At 36.6% G+C, this 27,269-nt stretch overlaps 3 protein-coding genes across 4 annotated transcripts; 1 reads left to right on the top strand and 2 right to left on the bottom strand.

The window, feature by feature from the left end:
• Positions 1-2,277: 2,277 nt before the first annotated feature.
• Positions 2,278-5,638, top strand: LOC133314294 (serine/threonine-protein kinase PEPKR2-like). Of its 2 annotated transcripts, XM_061515745.1 has the most exons (4): positions 2,278-2,465; positions 2,741-3,598; positions 4,182-4,478; positions 5,005-5,638. In XM_061515745.1, the coding sequence occupies exons 2-4, from the start codon at positions 2,845-2,847 to the stop codon at positions 5,349-5,351; spliced, it is 1,398 nt and encodes a 465-aa protein (XP_061371729.1). In that variant the 5' UTR covers positions 2,278-2,465; positions 2,741-2,844; the 3' UTR covers positions 5,352-5,638. The 2 variants fall into 2 exon arrangements, with proteins under 2 accessions (XP_061371729.1, XP_061371730.1); XM_061515746.1 differs by having other exon boundaries at positions 2,278-3,598.
• A 7,515-nt stretch (positions 5,639-13,153) lies between these two features.
• On the bottom strand, positions 13,154-16,035 carry LOC133314320 (bet1-like protein At4g14600). The gene is made up of 4 exons (XM_061515789.1): positions 15,833-16,035; positions 15,585-15,705; positions 14,559-14,615; positions 13,154-13,579 (listed from the first exon to the last, which is right to left on the bottom strand). Exons 1-4 carry the CDS (start codon positions 15,892-15,894, stop codon positions 13,418-13,420), a joined length of 402 nt encoding a protein of 133 aa, XP_061371773.1. The 5' UTR covers positions 15,895-16,035; the 3' UTR covers positions 13,154-13,417.
• Positions 16,036-24,890: 8,855 nt separating this feature from the next.
• Positions 24,891-25,793, bottom strand: LOC133314309 (uncharacterized). The gene is made up of 2 exons (XM_061515771.1): positions 25,632-25,793; positions 24,891-25,448 (listed from the first exon to the last, which is right to left on the bottom strand). The coding sequence occupies exons 1-2, from the start codon at positions 25,791-25,793 to the stop codon at positions 24,891-24,893; spliced, it is 720 nt and encodes a 239-aa protein (XP_061371755.1).
• Positions 25,794-27,269: the final 1,476 nt, after the last annotated feature.

Here is a 27,269-nt window from a genome sequence, read left to right on the forward strand (position 1 = left end):
CACGTTGTTAGGACCAATTTGGTCTTTTTTTTATTGTCAGGGACTAAAAAGAATTTCGTAGATATTGCCAGAGACTAAGAAGGTTGTTTATTCAAATAAAAAATAGAGATTTCATCCGCAGCGATTCAAACATCGATGAGCTTTTGCTCTAGACACAGCTGCTTGCTCTTGGTATCACCGCGGCAATGTTGTCACCGACTCCGTTACCATCCTCCCCAACGACACACGCTCTGCTCGAATTAACCCAAACAAATACGACCACTTAGCAGAAAATCCACGGTGTTAAATCGATCATTCAAATTGCCATTGTTGCTCCACGGAGAGTGGTCGTCGATGCAAAAAATCTACAATGTTAAACCCAAACATTAGTCATTCAAATAATCAAACTTTTTTGTTCTCGTTCATGTATTTTATTGAATATTGAAATCATCAAAATAGCACATATTTTAAGAGAACTAAAGCTTATTTGATAAAGGAAAAAAAAAATGGTAACAAAATTATCAAAAGCCAAATGAATCAATATTATAAACAAGACGAAGATATGATTTGCAAAGACTCTCTAGACTAGACCATACATACATGGCTTCCAATGTTGAAGCATATTCTAGCCCTGGTTCGCAGCATGCATCAGTGTTGTTGATCAAAACTGTAATGAAGAGATTGCTTGTCAGTTATGGCTTACGGGGGATGGTTGGAGGTGGTGGAAAAAAGGTGGTAGTTATCGGCGAAGCAAAAGATGATAGGGGTTAAAGATAAGGGCTTTTTTGTCTTAAAATTTTCAAATATGTTTAATTGATATAACATTAAAGTATAAGGTTATTAATTTTTTTAATTATGGTGTTTTGAAAAACAACTCAGGGTTCCTATTTTCTCATATTATAAGAGAATTTTTTCTCCTACTATAGACACAAAATGTGATAGGTCTCATCTCTCATTAAAAAACAAAAATAAAAAAAATTGTTACATATATTTCGATATATCATTAGTAGGAGAAAGAACTCTCCTATAACACGAGAATTCTTTTCCTATAAAGTAGTTTTACATATTTTACCCTATTTTTAATAACTAACGGATTATCTCATCCATTACAAATTATTTATCCAATTATGTAATAATTTAAAAAAATTATACTTCTTATATAATAGGAGAAATATAAAGCTTCTTGCAAAGAGAAGAAATGATGGACCCATATTTAAAAAAAAAAAAAATCAAGCATAAAAATCAAAAGATCGTTAACATGAGAAAATACATTTCTTACTAGAAGTATTTTTCCCTAACTTTAAAATAAGAAGTTTGATCCAAAGCATGAAACCGAATATTCTTCCATGTATGGGGCCGTTAAATGCTGAAAAGTGAAGCAAAGCAGGTGAGGGCCCAGATCCCGTTGCCCATGCACGTGAGTTCCCGTGCCTATCAGCTGTTGAGTCACGTGTCGATTGAACCCTTTATTGTCGGTTTCTATTTCTCGAGCAAAGAAAAACTAGTCTTTTGGTCAACTTATCCAAACTGATTCAAACCGCGGTAATCGAATCGAAAAATCTAAATTTAAAAATTGAAAAAAATCGCAAATTTTAATTGGATTGGATCAGTCTTCGGATTGGTTGATAAAAATCGATCTCATCCAAATCGATCCAGTATATTAATTTCCCTCTACGTACTTGAGCATTTTCTCAATCATAGCCCAAAATTTTCTAAATCCAAGACTTATTAACCCATCAATTAAACCAAGAAAAAACTTATATCTCATTGCTAAAAAAAAACTATATTATGGTTTACTAATGCTTTTGTATTCAAATTTTTTTTTATAAAGTCAATATATATAAAAGATGTTATTTGCATAATAATCATGCAACAAATTTTAAGATCTTTGAAAAATCGAAAACTAATTCAATTCAAACCGAAAAAATTTGAATTGGATCATATAGGATTTGAAAAAAATTCAAACAAAATGAATGATTATATGATCAAATCAAATGGATTGAATTAGACGATTTTTATTTTCAAAACCGATTCGATCGAGACCGTAAACACTCGTAATAAAAACACACAAAATCCCACACCATCCTACCAAAATGTGCCAAAGAAATCAATGGCTCAAACACTCCCATCACATTCCCGTAGTCCAGCGCCCACCGCATAATCCCTCCCCATAAGCCAGAAAGAAACACAAGCCAATACAAAGACGACACGCAAGTTTTGTTGTGGAAAGAAGGCAATAACACACGAAAGAGAGTCCTTTGTTTTTTGTTTTTTGTTTTTTTTTTCACCAAACAAGATAAATCTTATAATTTACAGGGATTTCCCAAATCTTTGATTGGAGATCATTAGGGTTTCTGCACCAGATTTCCCCCAATTTTCTCCGCGATTCTTCGGGATTTCCCATATTCTCTTCTTTCTTCTTAGTTTCCCTTTCCCATTCTTTCTGCAACCCTATCTCTCTCACCATTTGAGAGGCAAACCAAAAGGTTCGTTCTTTTCGTGCTAATTTGTATATTCGATTATTGATTATAATTTGTAACAAGGTTATGCCCGATCGATTGCTTCGCATTCAATGTTAATCAGACTTTCTGGTTATTCTCTTCGTTATTCTAATACGGAGAGAACGAAATCTTTCTACTTTCCCCTTCCCTATTTGCCTGATGTGTAATGGCGCTTTTTGGCGCCATTCCGTTGTGAACGATTTACTTTCTGAAAGTGGATGTGAATTTCCAATCATTGATCTTCTCTATATTTATTGTAGAAACGAACCCTGAAGTGTGCTTTTGCTGCAAGATAGGACAGAGTGTGCTATTGGGGTGTGATCTTAAAAAGATTGAGAGTGCTTATAGTTTTGCAACCGATGTTATGAGGAAGAAAAGGAAAGGAAGTGATAACGATGCATCTGCGGATCTGCCTGTTATTTTGCCTTCCAATCATGGCTCTGCATCGTCGAATTTCAAATCACATTACTCGCTGGAAGATTGTTCTAGGCTGAAGAAGAGGTGTAAAGAAGATGCTGACACTGAGCCAGCTGGTTCCTTTAAAAGTAGGCTTGCCGGCATTGCTACTGCTCCACCTTGTGGGACATCGTCTTTGATCACTTCCGGAAGAGGTCTCAAGAGGAAGATAGGTTGCATCGATGTTGCTACCCAGACGGGCAGGAAGAAGAAAATTGAGGATGATTATGTTTCTGGTGAAACCATTGGGCAAGGAAAATTTGGATCTGTTTGGCTGTGTCGGTCCAGGGTTAGCGGAGCAGAATGTGCTTGTAAGACTCTGAGGAAGGGGGAGGAGACGGTTCATCGAGAGGTTGAGATAATGCAGCACTTGTCTGGACATTCTGGGGTTGTGACACTGCAAGCAGTGTATGAAGAAGCTGAATGCTTTCATCTGGTGATGGAACTGTGCTCTGGTGGGCGACTAATTGATCAAATGGTTAAGGATGGTCCATATTCAGAACAGAGGGCTGCTAATATACTCAAGGAAGTGATGTTAGTCATCAAGTATTGTCATGACATGGGAGTTGTGCACAGAGATATCAAACCTGAAAATATTCTGCTCACAGCATCAGGGAAAATAAAGCTTGCAGATTTTGGCCTGGCCATGAGAATTTCAGAAGGTAACATGTAAAACATGTTTGGGTGAATTTTTTTTTTCCTTTTTATGTATGTATTTAACTTAAAATCCTTGGCCAACCTGCCTCTTGTAAATTTTTATCCAATGCAGTATGTATTATAACATAATTTTAGGGCTTAGGCAGATATGATGGTGTTTCGCACTATGTTCATGTCTGTTTAGTGTATTTACTTTTTGTGATTTCCTGTGGCAATGTAAATAAATTTTTTGAAGGAATTCATCATAATGAGCCTTCAACTAAAACAGTCATGTTTTTTGAATGTGATTGCGACTATTTGCAATTTGCATCCATTGGATCTTTATTTTCTAATGTTACGCTGTCCATAGGAGTAAAAAATGTTGAGATTTCAGATGGTTATCTTTCACAAGTTTTCTATGTTCATCATCCTCGAAAAAATATGATGGCAATTTAAGTATAGGAGGTCGGAGGGAAAATGCTTATATCTGTTTGAACCTAACCGTTCTTATGGTACGTCTGGATTGTTTGCACTTATTTTAAGCAATTGCAAATATTGGACCATAATTTGTTTAAGCATTGTCTTATTAACTAAAAACTTGTATCTCAGGTCAGAACTTGACTGGTTTGGCTGGAAGCCCTGCATATGTTGCCCCAGAAGTATTGTTGGGCCAATACTCTGAGAAGGTGGATATATGGAGTGCTGGAGTGCTCCTGCATGCTCTTTTGGTTGGCGGTCTTCCATTTCAAGGAAATTCATTGGAGGCAGTTTTTGAGGCTATTAAGTCCGTCGAAGTAGATTTTCAAACAGGGATGTGGGAATCAATATCTAAACCTGCCCGAGATCTTATTGGGAGAATGCTGACAAGGGATATTTCTGCAAGGATATCAGCTGACGAAGTACTTAGTAAGTTCATGATTGATTACGAATGTATTATAGGTTGCCTGTTTTATCTTGCTTCCTCCCTTGATGATGAATGCACCAAGAATTGTTGTACTTTTCTCTTTTATTTTTTTAAGTTATTTCATTGAAATAATTAAAATAGAGAATATTTCCAAGTTTTCTTGAAATTTATCTTTGCTATCGCAAGGTTTTTTTAGCACAGTAGAAGATTTGCCAGGTTTCAACAAGCTTTTATGGTCAATCCTTGGCAAGCGGTTAATTGGTTATACTCTTCTGAACTGCTTCTATGTATGTTTTATTTTTTGATATAACAGTGAATCTGTTAATTCTCACTTCCTCTGCCAGTTTCATTGCATGTTCCTGTTCTATACTTTTGATACACTTTCCTGTTTCCCTATTGTTTTTTGGAAGTAAAAAAAATGACAATACTTTTTTTTTTGGGTAAAGAAAAATGACAATACTTTAAATGACTCTTTGGTAGTTTTAAGTCGTGTGCATGTTGTATTAACATTCGGTGGTTCATTTTCAGGGCATCCATGGATATTGTTCTACACAGCGAATACATTAACAATGCTGCCCATCAAAACAAAATCGAAGCACCAAATTGGTGCTGCATGCCGACAGTTTGTGGCTGCATCTGAACCTAGGTTAGGAGTAAACAGGATAGATAATGGCTCACTTAGCGGGGTTTCATCCTCTGAGAGTTGCAATTCAGATGATCAGGATGAATGTGTGTTGATTGATGCGCTTGCGACTGCAATTTCACATGTGACGATATCCGAACCAAAGAGGAGCAGATTGTGTGTTCCCACAGGTCCAATAGTTCAGCAAGGTTCATCTAACATGAAGTCTAACAACCTTTGTAAAGCATTTTGACCTCCTGACATGCTTACACTACCTATACCACTATCTGGACTACTTTAGCTGGGTTTTTAGAATTTACTTTCCCCAGCGCATCATACAGTGGGCTAAAGTGGATTTTATATGCTGACATGTTGGCATGGGATGCCACTTCCTCTGAAGTTCCTTTTTAGTGTGAGATCCAATTGCAATTTTTTTTTTTGTCCCTTTGATCAACCTAATAACGATTAACTGAGTAAACTGAAATAATTGTACAGCATATGTAAATAGAATGATAATGTATCATTACCGTTTTTCTTGCTCTTGGTATATACAAGTAGAATATATTATAAGTGAAATCTTTGTGTAACTTGTGTTCCTAGGAAGCATGTTTTTACCAGCATAACGCAGCATGTGTAGTTACTACTTTTTTTTTTTAGTACTAAGGAGCTAAAGCCCAAAAAACAAAACTACACTAGCAGGCTACCAGCATCAAGAGCTAGCCACTGCCCCAACCCGCGGGGGGCTTCATGATAAATCACCAGGTTTGTTTCATTGGCACCAAAACAATTCGCAAGCCAGTCAGCACTATTGTTCATCCCTCTCTTCACATGCACAAAATTCAAAATCCAATCCTCCAAGCATCAAGTCTTGATGCAAGTCACCATCTGGGTACTGTACCTATTACCATCACCTCTTGATATTGCCTCAATCACCAAAGCGGAATCGCTCTCTACAATCAGGTGATGCGCTCCACTATCCCAAGCAATCTGTAGACCTATATGGATAGCCCAAAGCTGCGCCATCAGAGAGTTGCAGATGCCTATCTTGTAGGTGAATCCACTAATCCACTCACCTTTATCATCTCTGATCAGGCCCCCACAAGTCGCGATGCTTGTGTTGCTCTTCACCGCCCCATCGACATTGAGCTTCCACCATCCCAACGAAGGAGGATGCCACCTCTCATACGAAACAGACAACGGGGAACCGAGCTGAGACTTCAGACACCCCACTGCCTCCTTCTTCTCAACTATATATTTTGAAATAGTAAGGATGGGATCAAAGGGTCTACTGTAGAGAAGGTCATGCACCTCATTGTTTCTCCAAACCCAAAGGTGCCAGATAGTGGTGGAAAAAATATCCATCCAATTCATAGCTTGGCAGTGAACCCAGCCTTTAGAGATATTTTTCCTGATCCACTCATGAGCATTCAACGAGAAGAAATTGTCCTGCCTACCACCATTGAACCAAGCATTCCATATGGATCTAGCCTTCTTACAGTCTCTCAAAACATGGATAATACCTTCCATTTCATCTTCACAGACATGGTAGAAAGGGTTCCCTCCCCGATTAGCAGTCCTTGCCTTCACCAGAATTCGACCGTGAAGGGCCAGTCATAAAAAATTCCTCACTCTATAAGGGCCATCCCACTTCCAAATAATTCTCCAAAATGGGATCAGGGGTTAGAGTTTCATAACCCATGAGATTGAGATAAGCTTTCCTAACTATATGCCTTTCCCCCGCTGAATTTTTCCAAATTAACTTATCAAGACCCTTATCTTCAGAGGGAGGCAAGAAGGTTCGAATGTGATGAAGTTCCACTCACCAGACAACTCCTCCACCAGATCTATGTTCTTCATCTGAATCATATTAAGGTCAAGAGGCCTAAAGACCAAATCCTTCAGAGGTCTCTCCAAGTTGGTCCAAATATCATTCCATAACATTATATTTCGACCATTGCCAGAGTCCCATTGAAGAGAGTTGGTTAATTCTGTCCAAACCGAACACAAACCTTTCCATAATTTAGAATCAAGCTTAGAGGAGAAAATTTGCCTTCTCAAGTCAGCATCACGCCCATATTTCCCATATAGCACCTGAGTCCAAAGATCCTTTCCGTTATCTACCACCTGCCACAGAATCTTCATGAGGAAAGCCTTATTCTGGGTTTGAAGATCTGTAAAACCCAACCTCCCAACATTCCTAGGAAGACACAAAGTTTTCCAGGAGACTAAATGCACTTTCTTCTTCTGGGGGGAATCACCCCAAATAAAAGCCCTATGTACTTACTCTACTTCCTTACAAATCGAAATTGGTAAGGAACCATATTGCATATGATACCTGGGGATTGAGCCCAGGACCGACTTGGCTAAAGTAGTTCTCCCAGCAAAGGATCTTCCACCCAGCCAATCTGCTCCTGACCCGAAGAATAATATTTTCAAAAAAATTCCTCCTACCTCTACCATGATAGAGATTAGCTCCTAGATATTTCCCCAAAGAGTCAGCCTGCTTGAAACCACTAGCATGGACAATAGAGGATTGGATATCAAGTTTGGTATTTCTGGAGAAATAGATAACAGTTTTCTCAATGCTAACTGCTTGCCCTGACATAACGCTGAAATTATTTAGGCAGTCAATCATCACCTCCAATTGTTTCAAGGATGCTTCTCCAAATAACACCAAATCATCTGCAAACATTAGGTGCGAAATGAGAGGCCCTCTCCTGCTAGCCTTCATAGCTTTCCACTCATTCATCTTCATCTTTTCAGCAATAAGGTGGGATAGCTTATCCATGCATAGAACAAACAGATAAGGAGAGATTGGATCACCTTGTCTTATGCCCCTGGAGATAGAGAAAGGTTCTGATTTGGAGCCATTCCACAAAATCCTGAAGGAATGAGTATAAACACATTCTCTGATCACTGCTACAAGATCAAGAGGGATACCAGCCTCCAATAACACATTTTCCACAAACTTCCAATTCAAACAGTCATAAGCCTTTATAAGATTGATCTTGATCGACATGAATGCTTTCTGTCCTTTCATCTTGTTCATGGAGTGAGTCATCGCTTGAGCTATGATCACATTATCATGGATATTACGACCCGGAACATAACTAGTTTGAAAGGGAGAAACCAACTTATTCATGAGAGGCTTCAAACAATTCACTATAATCTTAGTGATAGCTTTGTAGAACACATTGCACAAAGCAATGGGTCTGAATTGGCTAATGTGCTCAGGGGACTCAATCTTGGGGATAAGCACCAGAAGAGTCTCATTAACACCTTTAATGATGGATGGGTTCTCAAAGATCTTCTTCATTTCCTCAAATATCCTCTCCTTTAACAAATTCCAATTACTATGGTAGAAGGCTGCCGGGAATCCATTCGGACCAGGAGCCTTATGGGCTCCAAGTTGAAAGAAAGCAACCTTGACTTCCTCCCTGCAGACAGGAATGCCAAGCCTACTAACTTCCTCTAACTCCAAATTCGGCCAATTGATGGAAGTGGAATACCAAGGCCTCTGCAGGTCCGTTTTAGTAAAGAGATTCACATAGAAGTTAGATACCAACTCTTCCAAGCTGCTTTTGTTCCTGACCCACACTCCAACATCATTCTTCAAGGCCTCTATTTTATTCCTTCTTCTTCTGGATATAGCCATAGTATGATAATACTTGGTATTTCGGTCATCATCTCTGATCCAAACCGTTCTCGACTTGTGATACCAGAGCTTTTCTTCCAAGTCTAGGGTATTTTCCAGGTCCCACTTTAGCTCAGTTTCTAAGCCTTCCAAGAAGCGATTAGAGCCCTCAGCCAGATTGCGCTGAGTCCCCGATAATCTCCTAAGGACAGTATCTTTTTTCCTCGAAATGTTACCAAAGGTGGAGGAGTTCCAATCATGAAGGATAGGAACAAGAACCTCCATATTTTTACTCGTCTCTAGATCATTATTCCAATTCTCAGCAAGAACATTAGAGAAATGAGGGTGCTCAAGCCAAGGGGGAAAGAAGCGAAAGGGTCTATCTTCCCACTTCTCAATTTCAGCAAAAAGATTGATGAGCAAAGGATTATGGTCAGAAAAAACTCTAGGTAAAATTCTCACTCTAGCTTCATCAAACTTTGATCTCCAAGAGGCCGAAGCTAACACTCGATCCAATCTCTTGAAAAATCGATCCAGATGCGCAAATGTGGGGCTTCTCCACGTGAAGGATGGGCCAGAGGCACCCAAATCAATAAGTCTACAGTCATCAATCATTTCTCCAAACGCAAAGCACTTATTAACATCAATCGGGGCACCTCCTTTCTTCTCAAACCTGGAAAGCACCTCATTGAAGTCACCAGCTAGCATCCAAGGATCCTGGATTTGGTTCTCAAAATTCCGAAGCTCCTCCCAGCTTTCTACTATCAAAATTGGGAGAGGCATAAATAGCAAAAAAAATGAAGTTCTCTCCATTATTCCAACTAATCCTCACATGAACAAACTGCTGACTTTTGTCAATGAGATTCACTGAGAACATAAGATTATTCCACAATATCCAAATTCCTCCAGAGAATCCTCTAGCTTCTTCTATGCAAAAATTACTAAAGCCCAAACTACGAATAGCTTTGGCTGCTCTAGCGCCACTAACACAGGTCTCCAGTAAAACAACTAGATCAATTTTATGTTTCCTAATAAAAGTAGATAGCATTCCTTTGAGGCGTTTCTTGGCCGCTCCTCTACAATTCCAAACTAGGAAATTCATTAAACACATTTAGACCTGTGGCAGTGTTGTAAGGAACTGCCAGTCCCAACACTTTCCTTCCCAATAGGGCTACACTACATAAGAGAAGGGTTACCAATATTAGGATCCCTATTCTCAGAAAGAGATATCTTCGCATCATTCGACTTAACTTGGCCACCATCCTTAGCCCCCCTGCTTCCCCCTCTTGGGCTGCCGGATTTTTTGAGAGAGGAAGACCCTTCTTCGCTGCAAGCATGGAAGAAATCGCCCTTTCCAACGCTTGATCCTTCTGCTTCTTAGACATGGAGTTCATCACTTGTAACACTTCCCTGTCTTCCTCTTTGTTACTGTCATTTTCCATTTATGGCCTCAGGGTCGAAGAGACTTCCCCTATATTGATATCTTTAATAATAGCTCCATTGGGCTTTGTTTCTCCAACTAAACTCCCTTTGGGCTTACTCCTAGAAGGCCCTTTTACTTTCTTACTCCGAGAAGGCCCTTTTACTTTTTTATCCTGAGATGCCCTCAACAAAGTTGGCCCCCCTATAACAGAGCTTTTATGGACTGGCCCCACAGATTTGTCCACACTCCTAGCTGCAAGAACTGGCGCCCCTAAAGTGCCTTTTGCCTCTGGATTGGAAGTCAACTTGTACCCCTCACCTACTACCTGCTCCCTCTGAGTAGCCCCAACCCTAAACGTCTGCTTTTCCGACACAACCACAACTAACTTGGAATTCGAGCTCCTTACCGTCTCGGCCTCTCTGACATCTTCTTCACCCTTGTCTCCGGCCACCACGATTTTCTCAACCTTCCTAACTTCAGCCGCGGGAGCTATCTGGGGAACTGCTTTGAGTTTGCGTCCTCTAGAAAATCTTTGGACGACCATCCATGCGCCAAATGCCTCAGATTTATCTACTCCAGCCACCACCTCCGGTCTAATAGCCGCATGATGCTTCTCCTCACCTCCAAGACTACTAACTTCAGCTCTAGCACTCTGAACTCCTCCTATACAAGCTTCTTGCCTATGCCTATACATTCCGCATTTAAAACAAATTAAATGAAGACCTTCATAAGCCACCTGAAGGATTTTCCCGGCTATCTCGAACTGTGAAATGAAACTCTTTCTCAGATCTATTTCCACACATATTCGAGCATACTTTGCCTTTTCCGTGTACTCACCTTCTCCTCCATCCGATTTTTTCAGAGAGTTCCTATCTATCTTTAAGGTCCTTCCAAATAGATTCCCAATCCTCCAGAGGTGTTGGCTTGTGTAAAATTCCAATGACAGCCCCAGAATTCTCATCTATATTGCCAATCTTCTTAGTTGCTCATCAAAGGAATCAAACATGGGTCTCCACCTTTGTACAATCACATAATGCTCAGCTACCACCCAAGGACCTTAGACATGGTGATAATCATTCTCATTGTGGAGGTTGACCAGAATATAGCCATTTTCCAAATCTATAACTTCAAACCTTCCTTTCAGACACCACTGCTTCACAAGTCTTGAAATGAGAAACATGTTGCTGATTTTCCTCCCTAAAAGTTTTACAATAAGAGCACTTCTCCATTTCTTACAATCTTCTTTATGTTGAGACATAGAGAAGTGATACACTAGACGTAGGGGGGTTTTCTGCTCCACCGGGACCTCCTCTTCCAATCTACCAAAATCTTTCTCTTCCTTCCTTTGGATAGACATCCAGTCTTCATCTTCGCTTCCTCCTTCATCATCTTCCCCATTGAGTTGCAGCACTATATCCTTGTAAGAGACAAGCTTCTTACCATCCAATGGAGAGTATTTCCTCTTACTGCTTACTGGAGATTTTCTGCCCAATGTCAGTTCACCTTCCTCATTTGAAGCTTCCTCGTTCATCTCATCGTCCATATGCGAGTCTTTTACTCCATTTTCCTTTGCTTTTTTAACACTGCGTTCCAGTAGGTCCTCTACCTCTCTCTCAATCGCTTTTCTAGGCTCCATTCTGTATCTGCATTGTGTAGTTACTACTTACCTAAGGCAGTACGTACTCCCGTTACTTTTTTTTTCCTTTTTTAATAAAGGAATACTTGCTCCGTTGCATAGAAAATGTGCCTCTCTAGTCTCTACTATAGAAAAAATTTCTGCCCCAAAATATCTACGAATATCTCAATAACTAATTTAATATTTCTACAAAAGACATGATTAGATATTCTTGGAGTAGGAAAAATGTTTACTTTTTAATATTGAATACGTGACATAAGTTGTGACATTACAAATACAGTTAAAATGAGAGACAATAATCACTCAAAAATTTGATCTGACATATACTTGATTATACAAAATAATATTTTTCTTAATTGGAGAGAACCTAACATTTTCTCTTCCTACAAAAAGAGAATAAATGTAATATCAAGCGTATATTTGTAAGATAAAAATGGGTATTTATTCCAAAAGGAAATTTAGACAGGGGATAGGATATTGTGACACACAAATAATGTTACGCACAATGTTACGACCACATCTTAACCGTTGATTTCCGTCAATCAATGGTTATCATTTTTCAAATCAAATTTATTAATTAATTATTAATTCGCAATAAATGATAATCGTTGATTGGCGGAAATCAACGGTTAAGATGTGGTCGTAACATTGTGCGTAACATTATTTGTGTGTCACAATATCCTATCCCTTTAGACAAATATCTATTATTATTGGAAGGATGACAATTTCAAGTTTTCATTTCATTTTTCCCTCCTCCTTTTATTCGTCTTTTGTGGGCTTCTCCAAAGGCTTACTTCAGCAGTAAAGCCTCCCTTAAAAAAGAAAAGATTTAATTAACATCTAGATATTTATGAAAAAAATATATATGAAGAAAGGTAAAATTTCGTAATATTCAGAGGAAATGCAACAATAAAAGTTGGTCATTTAGTTGATAGCATCAGCATCGACGGAGAAAAAAAAAAAAAAAGTCGCGTACATTCACAGTTTATTTAAAAGTTTTGTGATGAAGATTACCAAAAAAAAATAGTTTTGTGATGTGTGCCCTTTTGAAATAAGATGACTCACATTCCCCTAAATCCTTTCCACAAAAAGAGGGCATGCGACAATAATGATAGAACTTTTGGTTCCGGAAGCAAGAAAAAGCATGAAACATCCAAAAGCAATTCTGTTTGCACACAGCACACCTACTACTCTTGCTTAAGACGCAATACGTAATACGATAGAATGTTTGATTCTTAATATCCTTTTCACTTATACAATGCATACGACAACAAAACAGCTAATTCAGCATTGTGGGGTTTTAAATTAAACAGATTCTTATCTAGTACCATGCCATGAACTGAGAAAAGTTCAAGATTGCTACTTGCTACTTCATTTATCAGATATTCACGTGATATTTTAAAGAGAAAAAAGGGGACTTTACAAACTGCTAAACAAGCAAATTATCTCGTTTTTTACACATAACCACTGCTTCGTCCAATAAACATAAAGCGAAAGTCTCAGATATTTTAACTGTAAACTTGGACAATGGAGCTTTTCTATACAACCAAATTAGGCATCACAGCGAGTCGGCCTTAAGTGAAATCTTTCGACCAGGAAGATGAAGCAGTAAACCCCATCGAGTCCTCATTTTCTGGACATCTTTGACCAAAAGTACACTACAGTGAAACAGATTAAGGCAAAAACAACCACATGAACAATATGGTTTGAGCCATCTCGGATGATGCTCTTGTTCAATCTTCTTAAATTATTCTTCACCCCAGCTTGAGCCTTTATCATTGTCATTTGCTGTATTGAAACAGATATAAACAAAATGTTAACAAGACAGTTGGATATTTTCTTGTTAAAAAAGAGACAAAGTACGAATGAGGCAATGACTGATCAATTCCAACAAATCAACATTCCAACAAAAACCAGCCAAAAGATTTTTCCTCTGTATTCATTTTCTGAAGTAGAATATCTCATTAACGTGAATATTATAAAATACTGGAAACCTCATCATTTATATCATCTTCATAAGCAAAACCATAAAGTATTAATTATAATTTTTCTTCGATCCATCAATTATCTTTATGCAAATCAACCCAGAGTTAACCCTTGCTAACTACCCCAAAGTAATGAAGATCCACTTACAGATTATCAGAACTTCACCTAGGGTTCGGATACAAATGAGAGGTCAACTGTATTATAAGAAATTGTTTAAAGAAAGAAAAAGATGTTTCTTTTGTACCATGGAATTATTTTGTATTTTTAAGTGAAAGGTTCAAACTACACTAGTGGCATTAACATACGGTTTTCCATTTTAACTTAAAAGTTCTATGATTCTTTTTCTTTTTGGAGATTTCTCCATCGGTTCATTGATTACTCAACTAATCCGGTTCGAGCCGGATATGACCACAAAGGCGACAAAACTCTTCCTACCAATTTTTTTAACACAACTGTGTACTTAAGACTCGAACTCGATATCACTAGTTAAGCTGAAATAACCCCGTACCAGTTGATCAACGTGCTTGGTGGTAAGTTTTATGATTCTTAACATTGCAAGAAATTGACCCTAAATTTTTTATTGAAAAACATGTGACGCTGTTTCAGCTTTCATGATCTAAAGAAATTAAAATTTCAATAGTAAATCCATTTTGCCTTATTCATAAAGCAGGACACTCTAGGCACAATATACTCCTTTCTCCATCTAAGAGTTGAACTTGTAGAAACAAGCAAAAAATAACAAAATCTATGTGAAATATAGGTTATCCAAGAAATGATGTACCAGCTCTCCCAGAAAATCCTTCTGAAACTTTACTTCTGTGCCTATCTCTTCAGCAACCTGCATCAGAAATGTATGAAGTCGACTGAGAACATTAGGAAGCAGAAACGGGAACAGGAGAGATAAACAAAAGTTTTGAAACATGATATAGTTTCATCCAACTAGTTCTAATAAAAGAAAATGCATAGCAGGACAGAATTGAACAATAAGTCAAGCTGCTAAGACTCTATAGCTTTAAGTTGGAGATTTAACTTAGTGTTCCATCATTACCTACAGTAGCAGGCATACAAGCATAAATAATCAAATATTGTATCCAATATTTTCTCTAAGGAGCACTACATTTTTCTATCTTTTTTATTAGGCTAAGAATATGAATATTCCAATACAGTGGCAACCTCAAAAATGTAATTATTCTCCTTTATAAGTTTCAAGTATTTTAGAGTTAATCTACAGGCACCGGTTGTCCTTCCAACCCTTTACTCTTAGTGTGGGGGGGGGGGGACAATTTTATAGTGTGTGTGTGTTGTGTGTAAGAGAGAGCGGGTGAATTTTGATATGATAGTTATGAACACAATAAATAAAAATGAGAATTTGGCTTTATGGAGGAAGCCCGACCTCAAATGGCTTTACTGAGGAAGCCTAACCTCTTGCACAGAGTGCTATTTTCCATATAATTCTTCTAATTATCTTTATTCAAATACTTTAAGGTTTAAATAGATAATACAAGACAACCTTAGAAATAATTATCCACTACTTGAACAACCCAACAATTCAGAAAATAATAAAATAAAAAACCGTAACAGATAGTGATCCCACAGAACAACAATTTTAAAAACAGCAAAAGGGGGAATAACCTATAGGTTCTATGAAAATTGAAAATGATCAGATAAGAGAGATAGCTCGAGTTCATAGTTGGGTCAATTTAATTTATGCTAAGTAAGGGTTCCCATGGATGTTTGGCTACTTTGTTAATTAAACATTTGAACATTTAAACTCTCTACTTTGTTAATTGAATATAATAGAAGATACATTTTTCATCTTTCTAACTTGGCCACGAAGACCGTTGATTTCGTCGTCCATGTCCATCATGGGATCAATACGCAATTGAATTTCATCGGAGGCACCAACGGCTCTCGTGCTGAGCCCCTCTCTGCAAAATCCGAAAATATATATCAATCAACTATCGCATTCATTCAATTGATGGATAATCTTTGTAAACAAGAATGAATCGAAGAAGATAGATAGATAGATAGATAGATAGATAGATAGATAGATACCTTGATCGGTAAGGGGCAGCATCACCGTAGAAGGAGCCTCCTCTGTTCGAATTGGCCGACATTGAAATTGAAGAAAGAGAAGATGGAAACCCTTTTCGTGCACTGAGAAAAATTAGGGAAATCTAATTCCTCAGAATTCAAATTGACTGGTTTGGTGAATGAATTGCAAGTTACAACTCTATCTCCTAATACAAAATCACCTCTTTCTTCTGCTTTTCTAAATTCTAACCATCCCATCCACCTTTTATTTGTTGGTTTTTCGTTTTATCCTTTAACATAACACAATAAATTTTTCTACCCTCGCAATATTTTGTGGGACCCACACTTTTTAAAACAAAAAAATAAATAAAAAATTAAGGCACGCAAAATGAATCTCTATAACATTACACAATCACTTTTCCTACAACATAACTCTTATAAAACCCTTTATTGTTTGGGTGGTTATTTATGAACGAGTAAGATTTAAAAATAAAAATAAAAATTATTGATGAAGTAATTAAAGTAACTGATGGAGCATTTATGATAATTAGAGAAAACTTTCTGATAATTAGGAATTACTTTCCTTATTTCATTGATTCGATATAATTACTAAATTAATGATCGAAGATTATATTATTACGTGATATAATCGAAAACTTATTGGCTATCACCACTATAGTTGTTAAAATCTCAATTTATCATTACGATTTTACGTTGTAACGATTTTTTTTCATCAAAATGATTTTATCAATATTCCAAACGTTTTTACGATTTTTTTATATTACAATTTGATGTTTTACGATCTTTTAACCTCTTTTCGATTTAACTTAAAATATCAATTTTAACAACCTTGATCATGACAAGTGCATCGGTCGTACAAGTAATATAGTGGATCAATAGAATCCACGTGCCATAATAGAGAAAATCGTACAAGTAATATAGTGGACCAATAGAATCCATGTGCCATAATAATAGAGAAAGGCTCATCCTCTCATTGGAATAACAAATACATTGAGCTTCGTTACCGAATGAAAGATGAGACTAATTTCCCTTCGAGGGAGATTTGAACCCTGACCCAAATAAATCAGTGAAAGCTCAGCTCTCAATTAAGCTACCCTTGGAGGTTAAAGTCCATTTAGTTTACTTTAGACGATATTAGGATTTGATATTTATAATTTTCAAATTTCTCCTATACGATTTTGATATTTCTTGTAGATGTAGTTTTGTTTTGAGTAAATCAAACGAACTATACGTTTGTGATCTTATTTTTCATTTTTGTGACATTTTTTACCAAAAATATAATAAAATATTTTTTTTCGCTGGTAGGAATTATGACAATAATTTTTAATTTGCAGAATAGATTTATTCCTAACATTTATTTCTCAGATTCATATAATAATCAAAGAAGAAATTATATTTAAAAAGCATGTAAGTGGGTAATTGGCGCTTGGAAATAGAATTTGCAAGCAGTAATTGAATATTGTCGTTGATTTAATAAGTAACTTCAATTAACACAAAAATATATTCATAAAAAAATCGTAATTTGATTTCATCAAGCATGGTTATATACAGTGTTTTAAAATCCCAAGTCAACCCCACCTCTTTCCTCTGAGAGTTGGGGTCACGAGTTTGATCCTATATGCACATCGACTCCTCCGACCTCCAAAATCCGGCCGGATTTCAGTGACTTCCAGATCGGAGGGGTCATTGCATATTTTTTTTTTAAAAAAAAATTCCACGAAACAACGTTTATTAAAAAAAATGCTTGCAAAAAAAGGTTACAACAAGGGACGTTTGGTAGAGAAGTAATTTTTTAGCACCTGGGTATCACAATTACTGAAAATATAGTTGGAAAAAAAGATAACCGGAAATAATACGAAAAAAAATATTTAGTAGGCCAAAATATTACCGAAAATTTATTAATTTTACTGAATGGGTGTTTGGTTGATGTTAAAATATTACTGGGAAAATATGTAACTTTTACGAAACTACCTTCTCTCGTAATAAATCACTTTAAACATGATGTTTTAGAAACAAAATTCATTAAACAGATCCATAAAACAACAGTGCATTATGAACCACGATGGAGATCTGGACGTGCACAAGGTTAGGCAAGTTTCACGGCCTGCATCATGAAGTTAGATGGAGATCTGGTTAACGATTTGTGAAACAACTTATGCTAGGGCTCATAAGGGTATTTTTGTCTGCAAAAAATGTAAATGGATACCCAATAGGCAGGTATAAAAAATTACCATGTTGAATGAGGTATTTTTTTTTGCCTATCGGTAGTGTTAAATGGATACCTGGTCACAAAATATTCCAAGGAAAAATTTATGTTTTTCTTGTATCAAATATGGGTATAAATAATTCCCACTATCAAATTCCTGGATATCCATTTTATTACCATGTACCAAACAGCCCCCAAAGGTATTATAATTTATACATATATGTTTTCAAAAAAAAATATTATACATACATTAATTGTTTATTTTCTTTTAGACAAATATATGTATATATTTGTTGATGTTGAAAATTGGAAAAAATAGGAATCAATTGAAGCATCAAGATTATGACCCAATTAATTTGGAAATAATGGATGATCATTCAACTAGTTGGGTTTTTGAGGAGTCACCATCATCATTAACCGATGAAGAGGCAAGATCTTTGAGGAATAATACCATTGAACCAATTATAGATAGTATTGGTATGTTTCTTTATGATTATAATTCTATTGTTTAATTTGATGATTTGATCATGTTATATTATTTATTAACTTAAATATAATATGTTATTGTAGATGAATTAAATTTAGATGAGGATGATATAGATGATGAACCTTATATGGCCATTGTACCCCAAAATAAAAGCAATGTTCCTCGAGGTTTGGATGGCAATAATGGAGAAGGACAAGGATAGCCTGGATTTGATAATGTTACTTTTCATTAACTCCATTAGAGTATGATATTTGTACTTTGGTATCATGATACTTTAATTAGGTTGTGTAATATTGACTTGTGGTTGTAATTGGTGAATTATGTTAAGTATATTCTGAATCTTTGGTAATTGATTGTTTATTTTTTAATATTTTCATATACGATATATATATATATATATATATATATATATATATATATATATATATATATACATAATTTTTTTAATATATAAAATTGGGTCAGCATAGTGACCCTGTGACCCTCCGGATAAACCCGTGACCCCTGACTTTGGTCGGGTCGATGGTCGGGCCGAGTTTTTAAACACTGGTTATATAAATTATTTACTAATACCTTATCGGTTTTATTGTTAACATTTGATAAATGAATATAGGAAAAATAATTTTTTTTCCCGAGGAATGGGTAAAAATGTGTCAATTCATGCGAAATATATATCTAAGTTCTTAAAATCTGGGAGTGAACGGTGATTTCAATATCAGAATGTACCTGATTTATATAAGGCAAATCATAATATATGATTTTCCTGTGGTGATCCGAGTATGTCTTGATGTGGAAAGCCAAGGTCTTGATGAGTGTAGCCAAGCATTGTTGGAAGAGCCAATGTTTGAGGAGAAGCCAAGCATTGATGAACCCTATGAATACTCGATGAAGCTTCTCCACGAGGGGGGAGAATGTGGATGAGATGTTGAGGAATCCAAGTATGAATGATTGAGTGAAAAGTTCCATATTGGTTAAGAATGAACTAAGTGATCACCATATAAGTGAATGGACCCATGCACCTAATGCCTTAAGGTTTTGGGTTTGATTGTGGTGTTCTAAGCCCACTTAACATTGCTGCTAACTTGGCCCATGGTTGGCGGTCTCTCCCCGCCATGAGCTCCCCGTGCACGACCCAATAAGTGGTATCAGAGCTCTTAGATTAAGGGCTCTCTGACGTCAAAGATGGAGGGTGTCGTAGAGCATGATGGTGAAGGAAAGAGCGATAAAGAGTGGGATCTCCTCAATCGGAAGACAGTTGCTATGATTTGTAAATACATCGACAAGAGTTTGTTCAAGCATGTATTGGCATACACAAATGCTCACGAGTTGTGGACGACGACTTGTGAAGCTAGACTACAAGGATAGACAAAGCATGATTGAGCACATGAACACATACAAAGGGATCGTCAATCAGCTGACAAAGATTGACATGAAGATTAATGACGAGTGCAAGCCCTCTTGCTACTCAGTTCGTTGCCTGAGAGTTGTGATACTTTGGTGGTGACACTTAGCAACTAGACCCCAGAACGAAAGATGACACTGGACTCGGCCCTAAAGGTCGGTCCAAGCCGAGGCCAGATACTCTCACATATTTCTACTGTGGAAAATTGGGTTATTAGAAGTCGGAATGCCAAACTTTGAAGAAGGATAAAATGATGGGCAATGTTAAGCCGAATATGATATAAATCATCCGAAGAAGAGTTAATAGCACAGCACCACGGCCGTAGTAGACAAGGTCGAGGTCAATGTCTTCTTGATTGGTAAGACAGCTATCTGAATGTCGCCTATGACGACTGTTCATATGTTGTGGACTCAGGAGCATCCTTCCATATCACACCCCACAATGAGTTCTTCTCTTTATACCAAGGCGAAAAATTTGGTATCGTGAAGATGGGTGACCAGGTTGCCAGCAAGATAGTGGGAGTTGGAGAAGTCATGATGATGACCGACATGAGCTATAGACTAGTTCTGAAGAAGGTAAGACATGTTCCCAACATGCGATTTAATCTTATCTAGGAAGGAAAGCTCGATGAAGCCAGGCTGGAAAATTACTTTGGTGGAGGAAGATGGAAACTTGCCAAAGGTAGATTAGGGGTAGCTCGAGGTAAGAAAAAAGGACTTCTCTATGTTGTGCAAGGGAAGGTCGGCGATGGAGAGACCAATACGGTGCAAGATGAACTAAGTTTGGAGCTCTAGCACAGATGACTTGGACACATGAGTGAGAAAAGTCTGCAAATCCTCGCCAAGAATGAATTGTTACCGAACTTGAAAGGTATAGAGACATGCATACATTGTCTAGCAAACAAGCAATGTTGAGTTTCATTCAAGAGACTGATCAGCGTAGAAGAAGGAAGTATGTTCTTGATCTTGTTCATACTGACGTGTGTTCTATGTCAGAAAAATCTCTAGGTGGTGCGTACTACTTTGTCACGTTTATTAATAGCCACACCAAAAGAGTGTGGGTGTTTTTACTGAACACGAAAGACCAGGTCCCTCAAGAATTCTAGGAGTTTCACGCAAGGGTAGAAAAGGAAACCAACAGAAAGCTAAAGGTCATTTGAGCTGACAACGGCGGAGAATATTGAGTTCCATTTGAAATGTACTGCAGGGCAGCAGGTATAAATAGAATCAGAATATCCGAAAATCTGAGGTGAAATAGAAGAACCGAGTTCCGAAAAGCAACAACAAACTTGACAATTCGTTCAAGTTAGACGTCTTTCCACTAGATATCCTGCAGACGAGTACACAGTTGTTGCAAAAGAAGGAGAGCCTCATAGTGGTGAAGAGTCAATGATTAGTGCTGAAAATTAAGAGTGGGAGAAAGCCATGCAAGATAAGATGACATCCTTGCAAGAGAATCACACCTTTGATCTGGTTGAGCTACCAGAAGGCATTTAGGCTTTGAAGAACAAATGGGTATACAAACTCAAGGTGGAGGAGAACAACGCGAAGCCGAGGTATAAAGCCTAGATTGTAGTAAAGGGGTGCAATCAAAATAAAGGCATTGACTTTGAGAAGATATTCTCACCAGCGGTGAATGTGACATTAATCCGAACTTTTCTAGGCATAGCGGCCACTTAAAACTTGGAAGTCGAACAACTTGATGTGAAGACGACCTTTCTTCATAGAGACTTAGAAGAAGAAATATACATGGAGCAACCTGAAGAATTTGAAGTTCCGTGTAAAGAACATCTGGCACACCGACTTGAAAAAAACTTGTATGACATGAAGCAAGCACCCCGGCAGTGGTACAGAAAGTTCGAGTCCTTCATGACTCATCATGACTTCAAGAAGATTCAAGCACATCACTGTGTGTTTATCAAGAGGTATGATGCCGACTTCATCATCCTCTTGCTCTACGTAGATGACATGCTAATAGTGGGGAAAGACACGAGGAAGATTAATGCCCTCGTAAAAGCCTTGAGAAAGTCTTTCTCTATGAAGGATCTCGACCCAGCAAGACAGATTCTCGAGATGAAGATTGTTCGAGATCGCTCAAGGAAGCTCTTGGGCTATATCAGGAGAAGTACATAGAGAAAATCGTGAAAAAGTTCAATATGGAGCAATCCAAGATGGTCAGTACTCCTCTGGTTGGACACTTCAAGTTGAGTTAGAAGCAGGTTCCAACCAATGATGAAGAAAAAGACAAGATATCAAAGGTCTCATGTCTGTCATATGTAGGTCATCTTATGTATTCCATGATATGCACAAGGCCCAACCTTGTTCATGCAGTCGGGGTTATAAGTCGATTTCTATCAAACCCGAGTAGGGAGCATTGGGACTTCGTTAGGTGGATATTCAGATATCTTAAAGGTACGGTTAATAGGTGTTTGTTCTTTGGGAGAGGAAAACCCGAGTTAGAAGCGTACTCAAATGCTGACCTGGGTGGAGATGACGACTCGAGGAAGTCGATTACATGTTACCTGACTACCTTTGCAGGGGGAGCTATTTCTTGGCACTCCAAACTTCATAAGCGTGTCTCCCTGTCCACTACCGAGGCAGAGTACATTGCTGCAACTGAGGCATGCAAAGAGCTAGTATGGATGAAGAGTTTTCTACAAGAGTTCAGCTATAGTCAAAAGAAGTATGTGCTAAAGTGTGATAACAAGAGTGTTATACACTTAGCGAAGAACTCAGCATTCCATGCATGGTCAAAGCACATAGATGTGTGGCACCATTTGATTCGAGATGTGATAGAATAAAAGTTTCAGTAACTTGACAAATTCCATACCAACTTGAGCTGGTCGTACATGATGACCAAGACAGATCCAACATGGAAATTTGAAGATTTCAGCGAAAGTGCCAGGTTGACTACCCCGGTTTCATACCCTGAATGAGGGGGAGCCCGGATATCCTCCCTCTTAGGCACGGAAGGGGAGTTTGTTAGGTCTGTGGCCTATGATGGACTCGACCTAGATTAATGGGTGCCTTAATCTTTTGTTTATAAGAGATGCTTAGATGCTGAGCCGTCAGGAGAGAGAAGAAGAAAAAAAAGAGAGAAACGCGCAAGAGAAAAGCGCAAGTCAGAGGCGAAGATTCTCTGAGGAAGAAACCCAGCGCTATCGCTGAAGAAGAAGACTATCCTGTAGAGTAGGATTCTCGATCGCCTTTACAGAGATAAATACTTGTGCGAGACACTTGTAAGTAAACCCATCCTTTAGAGGTGAAGTCCTTTGGTTATTGAAATAAAGAGAATCTTTTGTAAATCTCATTATTTATAATGGACAATTTTTTGGACTTGGTCCCGTGATTTTTCCTCTTCACATCAAAGAAGTTTTTCACGTTAAAAATTCTTGATATTCTCTTTCTCTTTATCTCTGTTTTATTTTTGATTTGTTATTACTGTTCACCAACGTTTCCGCAAGCCAACTTGTGAAGGCCGAGCTAATTGAATCTAAAACAGGGCTCAAAATTGCCGGGCTCCGAGACACAACATCATCACACCCTTTAATTTGTAGTGAAGATTTAACTTAGAGTTCCGCCATTACCTACAGTAGCAGGCATACAAGCATAAATTATCGAATATTCTCTAAGGAGCAATACATTGTGAAATTGAAAAAAAAAAAGGCGGACATGCATATACAAGACTAATTTAGTCATATCATTCTCTTCATTTTTCTATCTTTTTTATTGGGCTAAGAATGTGGATATTTCAATATAGTGCAAACTCAAACATGTAATTATTCTCCCTCCTAAGTTTCGAGTACGTTATGCCGAGCACAGGGTCCCTTGGATGTTTGGCTATTTAAGGGAAATAGATGTATCATGTTACATAGAAAATTGGTTGTGTCATGCTATAGACACAACCAATGTGAACCCCACCACTTTTAAAATAAAAAGAAAAGAAAAGAAAGAGGTGGGGTCCACATTGGTTGTGTCTATAGCATGACACAACCAATTTCCTACAAGATAATATATCTATTTCCCAACATTTAAACATAAAAACTCTCTACTTAGAGTGTGTTGTAATAATGTCGTATACATTTTTTATTCAATTGATGAATAATCTAAGTAAATAAATTGAATCGAAGAAGATAGGTCCTTGAACGGTAAGGGGCAGCATCACCGTACAAGGAGCCTCCTCTGTTGGAATTGGCCGACATTGAAATTGAAGAAGGAGAATATGGAACTCTTTTTGTGCACATAGACAAAATTGGAAAATCTAATTCCTCCCAATTCAAATTGACTAATTTGGCATTTGGGGTTTGATGTTTGTCTTTTTAAAGGATATAAAATTGAGTATTTTTTAGTAAAAGAATGAGATATACGATGGAAATCATATGAGAAGAAAGTGAGTGGTTTTTTTAATTTAAATTTTATATAAAAAACATTAATTTTAATTAAAATGTTCATCCTTTAAAAGGACAAATATTTTCCCTTACTTTTAATATACAGAATAGATTTATTCCTAACATTTATTTGTCAGATTCATATAATATTCAAAGAACATATTATATTTAAAAAGCATCGTAAGTGGGCAATTGGCGCTTGGGAATAGAATTTTCTTGTAGTAATTGAATAACATTGTTGATTTAATAAATAAATTCAATTTACACAAAAATATAACGGATAAAAAAAATCGTAGTTTGATTTCATAAAGCATGGTTATATAAAAAAATTATTAATATCTTTTTTTTATATACATGTAAATTTTATTAATATCTTATATGTTCTATTGTTGCCGTTTGGTAACAAAGTAGGAAAAACATAAAGATTTTATTTTTACTTTTTTACGAACAATGGTTAAAAATGTGTAAAAATCCATGCAAAACATATATCTAAAACAAGTCATTCTCTAAACCTGCGAGTCAATGGTGATTTATGTATCATAATATGTAAGAATTATACCAGGCAAATCATCATAATCAAAATGTAATACTTGGAGTGAACAGAACCACAAGGGTATTCATCATAATCCCACGGTGAAAGAAAAGGGGAGGGGGAGGATATTGAACAATGGGGATAATCGTCATATTGTAGTTACGATCATGAAAAACTGTTGCTCGTTCTTCAGACTGCTTCCACGACAATGAATTGGTAATGGAAAACTTGTAACCCTTGTGCATGATCAATGCCAACAATCGAGCAGTGTTTTTGGCATCATCAAGTCCAGAATGAGCACGACCCTCCCATTCCAATCCAGCTATCTCAACAGCTTTCTTTAATTTGCACCTCATATCACCAAACACCTCATGGAAAGGAACCCGTAAGTCGATCCACATGTTGAAATAAGCAGGCTTTGGTATCTTCTTGAATTTGCACTCAGATTCAAGCATTACCTGACAATCGCAGATAGACCATGTGACAACAGCAAAGTTGGAGTTCTTTATCCCATTGATTTCAAGCCATTCATCGTGCATGAGTAGAGCCTCGTCCAATGTAACTCCGCTATCCACCTGATCTTGTTGTATACCAGTAAGATCCTTGCAGAAATCAGTCAGAATTTGATTATGAGTATGCCTCACATATGTCTGGAAACATGCTTTTGTTTGGCCAGTGACACCACTCACTATGACGGATGGAAACTCAATTATTTCTTAAGGGTGGGGATTTTTATCCTTGTCGCAAGTAGCCTCAAAATCTATGACCACAAAATAATCAAATACCTGAGGAACCTTGGGAGAGTTAAGATGACAGGTTGTCCTTATGTTGCAATCATTGGAAGACTCAAGAAACTCACAGCCAAAACGAGGCCCACGTCTAACGAACACTTCCATAGAACTCTGCTTTCTCTGGAATTTGCAATGTAAATGTTTTCGGTGCTCCATATTTTCAAAACAGTTGGAATAACACAGATTTATACATATGATAGTCGAAAGCTGAATCCTATTTATAGAGGAAGGAGAATAATGATAATCACTATAGAAGATTTTATTAGATAATAGAAAATTTTAAATAAGGAAACAAATCCATATCAAAACCAATCTTAAAAGATCTTTTACGATATTCTAAATTATTTAAATTTTTGATATAAGGAAGACGTCGTTTGACATTTTCTATTTAAATTAATAAGGATAAAGATAAAGTTAAAGATAAAAATATGCAATAATTAAGTTAAAACTAAAGATATAAATAAACGATGATATTTTTCCTAAAATTAATGAAAATTTCAAAAGATAAAAAAACTAGAGTTAAGAAAAGATATGATTAACTAGTTACAATCAATTAGCATAAAATTTTAAAGATAAATAAACAATTACGATTATATTAATATCATAAATAAAGGAAAGGTTAATATAGAAAACTTGAAAGTTATCTCCTAAAATTTAGGAGAGTTTCAAAAGATAAATAAGTTAGAATTATAGAACTATAAAATTAACTGATTAAAGGAAAGAAAAGTAACATTAATTACAATCAATTAACATAAAAAGCTAAAAGATGAATAAATGATGGGTTCACTTTTTCTACCGTCAATGTAGATAACTTATCTACATTGAGATCAAAACGACGTCATTTTGAGGCGAAAATCAAGTTATTTTTGTAATTATAATTTGTTTTAGGGTTATAATGATCTTTTTCATTATAAATTTTTACTTTTTTAACCCAAAACGATGTCGTTTTAGAAGCAAATATATATAACTTATCTACATTCAATGTAAAAACATTAATGCCATAAATGATTATAATTAAATCAAGGCTTTAACATTTTTACGGTGAATGTAGATAAGTTATCTACATTCACTCCCAAAACTATGTTGTTTTTGGTTAGAAGATTAAAAAATTATAAGTAGAAAAACTGTTATAACCTTGAAATAAATTATAATTACAAAAATACCTTGATTTCTGTCAAAAAACAACGTCATTTTGGACTCAATGTAGATAAGTTATCTACGTTGACCGCAGAAAAAATGAATCCTTAAATCAATATGATATATAAAGAAAAAACATATTATAAGAAACTTAATAATTAATTAAATTCAAAATAGGGATAGGATATTATGACACACAAATAATGTTATGCACAATGTTACGACCACATCTTAACCGTTGATTTCCGCCAATCAACGGTTATCATTTTTCAAATCAAACTCATTAATTAATTTTTAATTCGCAATAAATGATAACCGTTGATTGGCGGAAATCAACGGTTAAGATGTGGTCGTAACATTGTGCGTAACATTATTTATGTGTCACAATATCCTATCCCTTGAAAATATATTCAAATTTTATCTTTCATAATATTTTGGAATGTATATTATAAATTATTTATTTAAATATATAATTTAGACATCCTTGAATTATTT

This window comes from Gastrolobium bilobum, unplaced genomic scaffold, assembly GCF_033153095.1.
Source record: "Gastrolobium bilobum isolate Gb01-03AN ecotype WA unplaced genomic scaffold, APGP_CSIRO_Gbil_v1 utg12160, whole genome shotgun sequence".
In the NCBI taxonomy this organism is placed as follows: Eukaryota; Viridiplantae; Streptophyta; class Magnoliopsida; order Fabales; family Fabaceae; genus Gastrolobium; species Gastrolobium bilobum.